This window comes from Eschrichtius robustus, chromosome 13 (genome assembly GCF_028021215.1).
Source record: "Eschrichtius robustus isolate mEscRob2 chromosome 13, mEscRob2.pri, whole genome shotgun sequence".
NCBI lineage: Eukaryota > Metazoa > Chordata > Mammalia > Artiodactyla > Eschrichtiidae > Eschrichtius > Eschrichtius robustus.
The window spans coordinates 46394144-46407224 of NC_090836.1; the positions used below are offsets into that span (position 1 = coordinate 46394144).

The 13081-nt window shown below is 44.7% G+C and overlaps 1 protein-coding gene across 1 annotated transcript; it reads left to right on the forward strand.

Moving 5' to 3' along the window:
• The first annotated feature begins 10889 nt into the window (after window positions 1-10889).
• TMT1B (thiol methyltransferase 1B) lies at window positions 10890-12967 on the forward strand. The gene is made up of 2 exons (XM_068559733.1): window positions 10890-11578; window positions 12687-12967. Exons 1-2 carry the CDS (start codon window positions 11081-11083, stop codon window positions 12921-12923), a joined length of 735 nt encoding a protein of 244 aa, XP_068415834.1. The 5' UTR covers window positions 10890-11080; the 3' UTR covers window positions 12924-12967.
• The last annotated feature ends 114 nt before the right edge of the window (window positions 12968-13081 follow it).

A 13081-nucleotide genomic window follows, 5' to 3' on the forward strand; every position in this document is an offset into this window, starting at 1 on the left:
CAGAAGCATCAAAGTAACCTGCTAAGAATTATAAATGCTTAGCGGCTGCCAAGAGCTCTAGGGGAGTTAATGTTTAATGGGTACAGAATTTTAGTTAGGAAGATCGGAAAGTTCTGGAGATGGATGACGGTGATAGTTGTACAATAATGGGAATGAGGGACTTCCCTGGTGGTCCAGCGGTTAAGACTCTGTGCTCCCAATGCAGGGGGTCCGGGTTCCATCCCTGGTCAGGGAACTAGATCCCATATCCCGCAACTAAGACCCAGCGCAGCCCAATGAATAAATAAATAAAATTTTTTTAATAAATAAATAAATAGACCTAGAGACTGTCATACAGAGTGAAGTAAGTCAGAAAGAGAAAAACACATATCGTATATTAACGCATATATGTGGAATCTGAAAAAATTGGTATAGAAGATCTTATTTGCGAAGCAGAAATAGAGACACAGATGTAGAGAACAAACGTATGGATACCAAGGGGGAAAGGGGAGGGTGGGATGAATTGGGAGATTGGAACTGACATATATACACTATCGATACTATGTATAAAATAGATAACTAATGAGAACCTACTGTATAGCACAGGGAACTCTACTCAGTGCTCTGTGGTAACCTAAATGAGAAGGAAATCCAAAAAAGAGGGGCTATATGTATACGTATAGGTGATTCACTTTGCTGTACAGTATAAACTAACACAATATTGTAAAGCAACTATACGCCAATAAAATAAATAAATAAATAAATATTTTTAAAATTTTTAAATTTAAAATTAAATTTAAAATAAAAATAAATAAATAAATAATGGGATGAACTTAATGCCACTGAACTATACACTTAAAAATGGTGTAGGGCTTCCCTGGTGGTGCAGTGGTTGAGAGTCCGTCTGCCAGTGCAGGGGGCACGGGTTCGAGCCCTGGTCCGGGAAGATCCCACATGCCGCGGAGCAACTAAGTCCATGCGCCACAACTACTGAACCTGTGCTCAAGAGCCCACGAACCACAGCTGCTGAGCCCGTGTGCCACGACGGCTGGGGCCCGCGCGCCTGGAGCCTGTGCTCTGCAACGGGGGAGGCTGCCGCTATGAGAGGCCCTCGCACCGCGACGAGTAGTGGCCCCCGCTCACCGCAGCTAGAGAGGGCCCGCGTGCAGCGCCGAAGACCCAGCGCAGCCAAAAATAAATAAATAAATAAATGAAATACTTTTTTTTAATGGTTTAAACAGTTACTTTTGTGTTATGCATATTTTACCAAAAAATTTTTAATGAAAAAAAGGGATTATTAGTGCTACCTTCTTATAAATTTCCTGCATAAATCTCCTCCTCTCTGTCCCCACCTTGGTTGTTCCAAATGTCATTATCCCTTTGACCACTGCAAATCTTCTCTCAACTGGTCTCCCAGCCTCCAGTCTTTTTTCCTCAAATCAATCATCAGAGAGATGCTTCCAACAAGCCAATCAAACCATATGACTGCTTCCCATTCCCTGTAGGATAAGATCCAAACCCCTTAGGTTGGCATAGAAGGCCCTCAATGATGTGGACCCTTTTCTCAATGATCTGGACCTTTTATTCATCCATCCAATAGATACGTGTTGAATGGTCCCTGAGACATGCCCTGGAAATGACCCCTAGGGCATGGCAGTGAAGAGGAAAATATGCTGTCTGGCACTGTAGAGCTAACTTACTAGAGAAAACAGCAGTTTTTAAAATATAGACCAATTTTTTAAATTACAAATTGTGATGAATCTATTGGTCATGAGTTTTGTTTGTCGTTGCTGTTGTTGTTTTGGGCTCGGCATGTGGGATCTTAGTTCCCTGACCAGCCGACCAGGGATGGAACCCGTGCCCCCTGTGCCCCCTGCAGTGGAAGCACAGAGTCCTAACCACTGGACCACCAGGGAATTCCCTACTGGTCGTTTTTTTGACACACACGTTTTCAGTGTTTACTACTTGCCAGGTACCGTGCTAGGTACTGGACATGTGGTGATAAGGAAAAAAGACACAATCCTTGCTCTTATGGAATGTATTAACAGACACTAATTAGATAGCAACAGCAATAAACACTAATTACAAGCTAAGCTAAGGACTGTTGCCCTAGATGGGGGAAAGAAAGCGATGCTTGATCTAAGATCTCAAAGGTGAGTAAAAGGTAACTAGGCTGGAGGGAGGAGGGGACTGCTGAAGAGAAAGCATAAGAGGCAAAGGAGGGCTTCCCTGGTGGCGCAGTGGTTGAGAGTCTGCCTGCCGATGCAGGGGACACGGGTTCGAGCCCCGATCTGGGAGGATTCCACATGCCGCAGAGCGGCTGGGCCCGTGAGCCACAACTACTGAGCCTGCGCGTCTGGAGCCTGTTCTCCGCAACAGGAGAGGCCGCGATAGTGAGAGGCCCGCGCACCGCGATGAAGAGTGGCCCCCGCTTGCCGCAACTGGAGAGAGCCCTTGCACAGAGACGAAGACCCAACACAGCCAAAAATAAATAAATAAATAAATAATTTAAAAAAAAAAAAAAAAGAGGCAAAGGAAATGACCAGCTCAAAGGCCCTGAAGCAAAAAGGAGTGAGCACAGGAGGAACTGTGTGAAGAAGACGGTATGGCTGAAGCCTGGGGGCAGGGAGAGTAGAGAGGTGGGCAGAGGCCAGAGCAGGCAGGGCCTCTGGGCCACACTAAGGAGTTTGAATTTCATGTTAAAGATAATGGGAATTCACTGAAGGATTTTAAGCAGAGGGTGGAAGTGGGGAGACCAATTACGAGGCTGTTGCAGTGCGGCAGGCAGAGGAGGGCTGTGGCCTGCTCTGGGGTTGTGCCAGTCAAGATGATGGAAGCACATGAGATTGAGATGAATCGAGACGTAGAGCTGAAAGGATTTGGAGATGGCTTAGATGTGGGAATGAGGGAAAAAGAAAAATCAAAAATGAGTCCAGCTTTTAAACATGTTTGATGAAGAACTTTTGGCTGGTGTTGTAACTGTGTATCATGACTGGTTGTTTGTTTGTGTCTGTGTTTGTTTATAAAATGTTCTCTAAATATAATTACTATTCTTTGTAACCTATTTATTTAAAATAAATTTGAAAACCTTTTAAAAAAAAGAAATGAGTCTGAAAATTACGTTATACTTTTTCAGGTGTGATAATATTGTAGTTATATTTTTTTGTTTTGTATCTTTTAAAGGTGTAGACTAAAATATTTAGAGATGAACTGAAAAGATTTGCTTCAAAACAATACTCGGGGGTGGGAGGGGAAAGTGGATGAAGACGTGGGCAGAGCAGGACTAACCAAGGGTCAACGTTTGTTAGGGCTGGGGACCGCACTGGTGGTCCAGGACCATCCACCCTCCCATTGCAGGGGGCCCAGGTTCGATCCCACACGCCGCAACTAAGACCCAGCGCAGCCAAATTAATTAATTAATTAATATTTTTAAAATTTAGGAAAAAATTCCAGAAGGTTTCAAAAAGAAAAAAAAAGTTGTTGAGGTGGATGACGTATACATGGGTGCATTGTACTATTCTGTTAACTTTTGTATGTATTCAAAATTTTCCATTATACAAAGTTTTCAGAGAGAACGATAAGATGGAAGAAGGAGGAGGAAGAAGAGGAGAGGGGGAGGGGAGATTGAAAGGGAGAAGGAGAATAAATTAAGTCCTAGGTTTTCGCTTGAGCAGCTGATGGTGCCATTTACTGAGCTGATGAAGAGAATGGGCAGAGTGGAACACGAGATTTAAGGAGTATCGTAAGTCCCATTTTGGACACTTTAAGTTGGACACATCCAGGAGGCATGCTGAGGAAGATGTCATGTAGACAACTGGATATGCAAATCTGAATGAAACTCAGAGGAAAAATCTGCACAAAAGAGATAAATATGTGAATAATTAGCATATACATGGTGTTTAAAACCATGAAAATGGATGGAATTACTTAATGAGAGAATGTAGACAAAGGGAGATCCAAGACCAAATCCAAAGAAACAAAATTTAGAGGGTTGAGTAAATGAGAAAGGAGTCTGAGAAGTAACACCCGGGGAATGGTATGGAAAAAGGAAGACTGTTGTTGGGACAGCCTAAAGGAGATAATATTTCAAGGAGGAAGTAGTAGCCAACTGAAGCTGTTAAGGGGTCAGATAAGGTAAGAACAGGGTCAGAAAGAGAAAAGCAAATACCATATGCTAACACATATATATGGAATCTTAAAAAAAAAGAAAAAAAAATGATTCTGAAGAACCTAGGAGCAGGACAGGAATAAGACGCAGATGTAGAGAATGGACTTAAGGACACGGGGAGGGGGAAGTGGAAGCTGGGACGAAGTGAGAGAGTGGCATGGACATACATACACTACCAAATGTAAAATAGATAGCTAGTGGGAAGCAGCCTCATAGCACAGGGAGATCAGCTCGGTGCTTTGTGTCCGCCTAGAGGGAAGGGTGGGAGGGAGAGGCAAGAGGGAGGGGATATGGGGATATATGTATACACATAGCTGATTCACTTTGTTATACAGCAGAAACTAACACACCATTGTAAAGCAATTATACTCCAATAAAGATGTTAAAAAAAATAAAAGGGTAACAGCAGAGACTAGCCACTGGATCTGGCAATGTGGAGGTCATTGACAGCCTTGATAAGAACAGTTTTTATTAGAGCAATGGGTTGGAAGGGGTGGAAGAGCTAATGAAAGGTGAGGAAATTTAGATAACACGAGCAGGTGACTCAAGAAGCATGACTGTGAAGTCGATCTATAAAATGAGGTTAGCTAAAGGGAGATGTGGAGTCAAGAGAGAGCTGAGTTTTATTAACCTGACACGTATTAGAGTACATTAGTATGTTGAAAGATGCAAGAAGGGGTAGAGATAAATGATTCAGGAGAAAGAGGAGATAAAACTAAGATTAGAATCCATAGCAGCATTGTTCATAATACCCAATAAAGTGGAAACAACCCAAACGAACATCAACTGATGAATGCATAAACAAACTATAGTATATCATACAATGGAATGTTATTTGGACATAAAAAGGATGAAGCATTGATACATGCTACAACATGGGTGAACCTTGAAAACATGATGCTAAGTGAAAGAAGCCCGTCACGGAAGGCCACATATAGAATGACTCCATTTATATGAAATGTCCAGAATAGGTAAATCCATAGAGACAGAAGGCAGATTGGTGGTAATGGGAAAGTTGGAAGAAACAGAGAGTGACTGCTAATAAGCACAGAGTTTCTTTTGGGGGTGATGAAAATATTCTAAAATTGACTGTTGTGATGGTTGCCCAACTCTAAATATACTAAAACCACTGAATTGCATAATTTAAACGGACAAATTTTATAGAATGTGAATTGTGAATTATCTCAATAGCTCAATAAAGTTGTTATGTTATATGAGTAATAAAAAAGGTTGGGCTATAATAGAGACCTAAATAGGGCTTCCCTGGTGGCGCAGTGGTTGAGAATCTGCCTGTGAATGCAGGGGACACGGGTTTGAGCCCTGGTCTGGGAAGATCCCACATGCCGCAGAGTGGCTGGGCCCGTGAGCCACAATTACTGAGCCTGCGCGTCTGGAGCCTGCGCTCCGCAACAAGAGAGGCTGCGATAATGAGAGGCCCGCGCACCGCCATGAAGAGTGGCCCCCACTTGCCGCAACTGGAGAAAGCCCTCGCACAGAAACGAAGACCCAACACAGCCATAAATTAATTAATTAATTAATTAATTAATTAATTAATTAAAAAAAAATAGAGACCTAAATAGAGAGATTAACCCTGGACAGGAGTAACAACACAGCCTCCATTATAATAAAGCAGGAAGGATGGGAGAAGATTCAGATAATCTGTAGGTCTTGTGATAGAAAAGAAAGAAGTTTACATCTGATAGTTTCTATCATAAAAGATGAGATAAATTAATCAATTAAGAGTAAGGGTAGAAAAGAGGTTATAATAGGTTTGAGGACAGAGGATTTGGTATGAAACATTCATCTCAATACTTATTTAACACAATTAAGTATTTTTATCTCAACCCCAAAGTCCACATCATTCTATTTTTTTTTTAATTTTAATTAATTAATTTATTTATTTTTGGCTGCATTGGGTCTTCGTTGCTGCGTGCAGGCTTTCTCTAGTTGCACCGAGCAGGGGCTACTCTTCATTGCAGTGCACAGGCTTCTCACTGTAGTGGCTTCTCTTGTTGTAGAGCACAGGCTCTAAGCGCGTGGGCTTCAGCAGTTGTGGCATGCAAGCTCAGTAGTTGTGGCTTGCGGGCTCTAGAGCGCAGGCTCAGTAGTTGTGGTGCACGGGCTTAGTTGCTCCACAGCATGTAGGATCTTCCCAGACCAGGGCTCGAACCCGTGTCCCCTGCATTGGCAGGCGGATTCTTAACCACTGAGCCACCAGGGAAGTGCCCCACATCATTCTTAATGGGTACCTTAGCCAAGGTACAGTCAGGCAGTTTCACTCTAGCAGTTTCCAACAGAAGCAGTGTAAGGTGGAGAACTGGTTTAAAGGGAGAAGTTAGAAAGGTTGGACGAGTGGAAGGAAGAAGGGGTGATACCCAGAGATCATAAGCTGAGAGCACCCTTGGGCTGGATCCCACAAACCCCTGCTGTGTCTGCTGTGGACATTGTCACAACATGTTCTCCATTTGCCAAAGAAGGCAGAACTGGAATTGCTGAAAAAGTGCAGCCTTTGGCTCAGGCTGATGGAGCCTTGAATCACCCATCTCCACTGCTGCTACACAACCACCTCTGCCCACAACAGCCATCCTGTCCAGCTGAAAGCAGGAGGATGCTCCCTTCCTCCCACAGTCTGACCTCCCTCGAATGCTTACTATTGGCAGAACCCACAAGCACGGGAGCCAGGTAACTGTAGTCTGCAGACTCTTCATCCCAGCAATATAGAGCATAGTATAAAAGGGTGGGTGAAAGCCTGAGAGAAAATAGGTATAACCTGTGGGAAAGCATTAGATGTATTCCCATTAATTTCAAGAACAAGGAAAGGAATTTAGTGTACATACTACTATTTAACATTGTTCTGAAGGCATTAGTGAAAACAAGTAAGCAAGAGAAAGAAAAGGTATAAAAATTGGGAAGGATGGAAAGAAAGAAGTAAAATTATTATTATTTACACAGATCATTTTATACCCAATAAGTCCAAATAATTAAATAGAAACAATTATTATAAACAATGAGAGAATTTAGTAAGATGACTAGGTGGAAAATGAACAAACATAAATCAAAAAAGATGATATATATATGCAAATGGCAACCAATTAGAAGATACAATGAAGAACAGACTCCCTCTTATATTAACCAAAAAAGTAAAATAACTAGACAATAGAAATGTTCAATATCTTTGAAATACTGCTGAGGGGACAAAAGAAGATGTGAATAATTGAGAAGACATAGCATACTCTTGGATAAAAAGACATGTCAGTTCTCTCTAAAATATCTTTAATACAATCCTAATAAAATGCCCACAGCAAACATCATACTCAATAGTAAAAGACTGAAATCTCCTTGAAGATAAGGAACAAAAAAAGGATGACCGCTTTCACCACTTCTATTCAACATAGCATTAGAAGTTCTAGCCAGAGCAATTAGGCAAGAAATATTAATTTAAAAGTATCCACATTGGTGGGACTTCCCTGGTGGCACAGTGGTTAAGAATCCGCCTGCCAATGCAGGGGACACGGGTTCAAGCCCTGGTCCGGGAAGATCCCACATGCCACAGAGCAACTAAGCCCGTGTACCACAACTACTGAGCCTGTGCTCTAGAGCCCGTGAGCCCCAACTACTGAGCCTGTGTGCCCCAACTACTGAAGCCCACGTGCCTAGAGCCCGTGCTCCACAAGAGAAGCCACCGCAATGAGAAGCCCACACACTGCAACAAAGAGTAGCCCCCACTCGCCACAACTACAGAAAGTCCGTGTGCAGCAACGAAGACCCAACACAGCCATAAAAATTAAATAAATAAATAAATAAGCAAATCATTAAAAAAAAAAAAGACTCCATGCTCCCAATGCAGGGGGCCTGGGTTTGATCCCTGGTCAGGGAACTAGATCCTACATGCATGCCCCAACTAAGAGTTTGCATGCCACAACTAAGGAGCCAGTAATCCACAACTAAGGAGCCCATGAGCCACAACTAAGGAGCATGCCTGCTACAACTAAGACCCGGTGCAACCAAATAAATAAATAAATCTACATTAAAAAAAAAAAAAAACAGTATGGTATTAGATAGGGAATTCCCTGGTGGTCCAGTGGTTAAGACACTGCACTTCCACTGCAAGGGCCATGGGTTCAATCCCTGGTCGGGGAACTAAGATCCCGCATGCTGCGTGGCCAAAAACAAAAAACAGTATGGTATTGGAGTAAAGACAGACATATAGAGCAATAGAATAGAATAGAGTCCAAAAATAAACCCTCGGTTACATGGTTAAATGATTTTTGACAAGGGTGCCAAGACCACTCAATGGGGGAAATGGAAGTCTTTTCAACAAATGGTGCTGGGGAAATTGGATATCCACATGCAAAAGAATGAAGTTAAGCCCTTATCGAACACTACACACACACACATACACACACACACACACACAGATTAACTCAAAATGGATTAAGGACCTAAATGTAAAACCTAAATCAAAAAACCTCTTAGAAGAAAACAGGGAAAACCTCACAGCATTGGATTTGGCAATGATTTCTTGGGTAAGACAGCAAAGGCACAGGTAACAAAGAAAAAATAGACAAATTGGACTTTGTGAAATGTTTTTAATTTTGTACATCAAACGACACTATCCCCAAAGTAAAAAGGCAACCCACCGAATGGGGGAAAACATTTGCAAATCATATATGATACCAGATTATTATTCAGAATAGAAAACTCCTAAAACTCAACAACAACAAAAACAAACAACCCAATTCAAAAATAGGCAAAAGACCTGAATAGACATTTCTCCAGAGAAGATATATGAATGGCCAATAAGCACATGAAAAGATGCTCAACATCACTAATCACTAGGGAAATGCAAATCAAAACTACAATGAGATAGTCCCTCAAACCCATTAAGACGGCTACCATCAAAAACAAAACAAAACAAAACCCAGCAAACAACAATTGTTGGCGAAGATGTGGAGTAAACAGAACACTGTTGGTGGGAATATAAAATGGTACAGCTGCTGTGGAAAACAGCATGGTGGTTCCTCAAAAAATCAAAGATAGACTATCATACGATCAGCAATTCCACTTCTGGGTATATACCCTTTAAAAGAATTGAAAGCAGGGAGGGTCCCAAAGGGATATTTGTACACCCGCTTTTTTTGTCTTCTGGCTGCACCATATGTGGGATCTTAGTTCCCCAACCAGGGATCAAACCCCCAACCCCTGCATTGGAAGCACGGAGTCTTAACCACTGGACCACCAGGGAAGTCCCCCATAGCAGCATTATTGACAGTAGCTAAAACATGGAAGAAACCCAAGTGTCCATTGATAGATGAATGGATAAGCAAATGTGGTGTATACATATAACAAAATATTATTCAGCCTTAAAAAGGAAGAAGTTCTTCAATATGCTACAACATGGATAAGCTTGAGGACATTATGCTAAGTGAAATAAGCGAGTCACAGGAAGATAAATACCGTACGACTTCACTTACATGAGGTACTTAGAGCAGTCACATAGAATCACAAAGACAGAAAGTATAATGGTGGTTGCCAGGGGCTTGTGGGGGGAGGAGAGAATGGAAAGTTACTGTTTAATGGATACAGAGTTTCAATTTTACAAGATAAAAAGAATTATGGGGGTGGATGGCGGTGATGGGTCCACAACAGTGTGAATATATTTAATACCACTGAATTGTACACTTAAAATGGTGAAGTTTTGTTATGTGTATTTTACTACAACCGAAAAAACAAAAAAGAAGAAAGAAAAAAATTAAATGATACCGCCAAAACAAAAGAATAATTACACATTTTAAATAAATGAATAAATAGCCATTCCACATGCAGGTATTTACACACAGGAAATACAAGCATATATCCACACAAAGACATGGACATAAAAGTTCATAGCAGTTCTATTTGTAATAGACAAAAACTGGACACAATCCAAATGTCCGTCAACAGCTGGATGGATAAATAATTTATGGTAACTCCATAAAATGGAATACCACTCAACAATAAAATGAATGTTGATTTTCTTTTCTCTAAACAAAACTTCCTTCAGCCACTATGCATGGGCACTCTACAAGAGGGAAAGTCCAATAGCCTCAGGTCTCACGAGGAGCATTTTCCAGGGCCATTGGTGGCCTCTGGGGGAGGATGACTTTAAACAAAGTTCCTGGTTGGGGCGGGTGCTCTGTCCAAGTCCACTGCCTCTGTCCTGCCAGTCAAACCCACTGTGCCCCGGCCAGCGCGGGGCTGAGGGATAAGGTCTGGGGACAATTCCTGAGTCAGGCAGGGATGAACTATCTCAGGAAAGTGTCTCCCACACGGCGCTGCTGGAGCCGGGGCAGCCCCTGTGCTGCTGCCCAGCAGAGAAGTTTTGTGACCTCCCCCCCCACCACCCCAGGGTTGACACATTCTTCTCTGTGTTTGGCTTCTATCTGGGGCAGAGGCATGTTACAGTTTACAAAGCCCTGGGGGTGTTCCAGGGGCACCCAACCAGAATTTCCAGTTTGCATAAACTGAGCAGAACCTGAGCCCAGAATGAGGCCGGGACATGCCGCAGGAGTCCGCTCTGCCCGGGCATTTGGCCCCCATGAAGCTGTGATCTGAGACGTAGCTCCCCTCCCCCTTCCCGCGTCTCTCTGAGACGATCAGCACACACCAGCCTCTTCAACTGGGCACAGCGCCCCAGAACTCAGGACACACTGGCACCACCTGTTTCTTCGCCCCCACGTAATAAAATTGGTTGAAGAGCCTACGGGATTTTTGGGACCAGTGCCCTCTGGAGAGATTTCATACATCAACTCCACCCCGGCAAAGAGGAAACTGCCAAGTGGGAGACAGGGAACAAAGTCCTATCACGGGGCGAAAGGAGACTCGAGTCTGCAGCGGCGGAGCAGAGAGACAGGCCAGTCACCCAGGGGAAGCTCCGCTCAGAGCCAGGCTACCATGGACACCCTGGTCCGACTCCTGCAGCTGCTGGTGCTGCTCCTGACCCTGCCCCTGCACCTCATGGCTCTGCTGGGCTTCTGGGAGCCCCTGTGCAAGACCTATTTCCCCTACCTGATGGCCATGCTGACAGTCAAGTGCAACCGCAAGATGGACGGCAAGAAACAGGAGCTCTTCAGCCAGATAAAGGGGCTGGCAGGAGCCTCGGGGAAGGTGGCCCTGCTGGAGCTGGGCTGTGGCACTGGCGCCAACTTCCAGTTCTACCCATCCGGCTGCAGGATCACCTGCCTGGACCCGAACCCCCACTTTGAGAAGTTCCTGACAAAGAGTATGGCCAATAATAGGCATCTTGAATACGAACGGTTTGTGGTGGCTTTCGGAGAGGACATGAGACAGCTGGCCAATGGCTCCATGGACGTGGTGGTCAGCACCTTGGTGCTGTGCTCGGTGCAGAGCCCAAAGAGGGTCCTGCAGGAAGTTCGGAGAGTACTGAGGCCGGTGAGCAGAATGGGAAGTGTATGGGACGGGGCAACAAACATAGCATCAGGCACCCCGGCATCCAGGGCACCCAGGATGGAGAATCTCAGGCACTAGTGCATTAGACACCTGCCCACCCCCACCTGCTGGTGAACAGGAGATATGACCAGGGCCTGGATGGGGCAGAATAGGGCGCTGTGGAAGCACACAGGTGATCCACCTAACAAAGGGGGAAAGAGAGGTGAAGGACACCTAGGGATGTGGTGTTTAAATTGAGATCTGAGGGATTAAGCAGGGGGTGGAGGGAGTGGCGGAAACAAAAGAGTGTTCTAAGTAGAGGTATTAGGGGTAGTAGAATCCATAAAGTTTGGAACTGGGTGTGGACAGAAAGGAGTTTAGGAGGATTTCCAGGTTTCTGGCGTGAGCGACAGGTGGAGCGAGTGAGGGAGGGTAGAGAGAAGTGCCATTTGCAAGATAGGAGAAACCTGTTTTGGACTTGTTAGGTCTGTGGTGCCATGGAGACGGCCAGGCAGAAAACCCAGGGGCACTTGGAAGTCCAGATCTGGAGGTCAGAAAAAGATGTAGCCTGGAGATTTAGATTTGGAAGTCACCAGCTTGTAGCTGGTAAATTCCAAGCACAGGGGTGCATGAGATCACCTAGGGAGGGTACAGTGAGGAGGGGAGAGCTGGAGGAAACCCAGCTTACTCAGGAGCCCAGTGCAAGCTTTCCCTGGGATGCTGGCTGAGAAGTCCGGGACGCATGCGTCTTGGTCTCGGGAGAGGGCTCAAAGTGAGCATCTCTGTATCCAATGAGATCTCTGCTCCTGGTTCTCCACCTCCCCATCTGTCTGCCCTCGGCTACGCTGTCCTTCAGGTCATTGTTTAAAAATGTCTCACCAGTCATCGCCCCTAGGTCACAGGAGGCTCTTCACACTCGCTTTGAGTTGGGGGGGTAAGAGCCAGGGCATGCAGAGAAAGTCACAGAGCAGGATGATCGCCCTAAACTCGCAGGCCAGCACCTCCCACTCCACCAAGAGGTTTTGACCAGGCTTGGTCAGCGGGATGGAGGTGAGAGTAGAGGAAGGTTGCGGAATGGAGCAGGTAAGTGACGCTCTCTCTTCTCTCCCAGGGAGGAATGTTTTTTTTCTGGGAGCACGTGGCTGAGCCGCGTGGAAGCTGGGCCTTCCTGTGGCAGCAGGTTTTAGAGCCCACCTGGAAACACATTGGGGACGGCTGCTGCCTCACCAGAGAGACCTGGAAAGATCTGGAGAATGCCCAGTTCTCTGAACTCCAGATGGAACAACAACCCCCTCCCATCAAGTGGTTACCTGTTGGGCCCCATATCATGGGAAAGGCGGTGAAATAAACCCCTCCTTCTCCCACCTCTGCGGGGGGAACCTCTAACTTCAACCCTTCCTTGTGCAGTGAAAAAGCTCTATTCCCATCCTGACTACGGGGAGAAAACAGTTATACCCTGTCATATCCTTAACTGCAAATTCCTGGACTGGGTCTCCCAATTTTTGC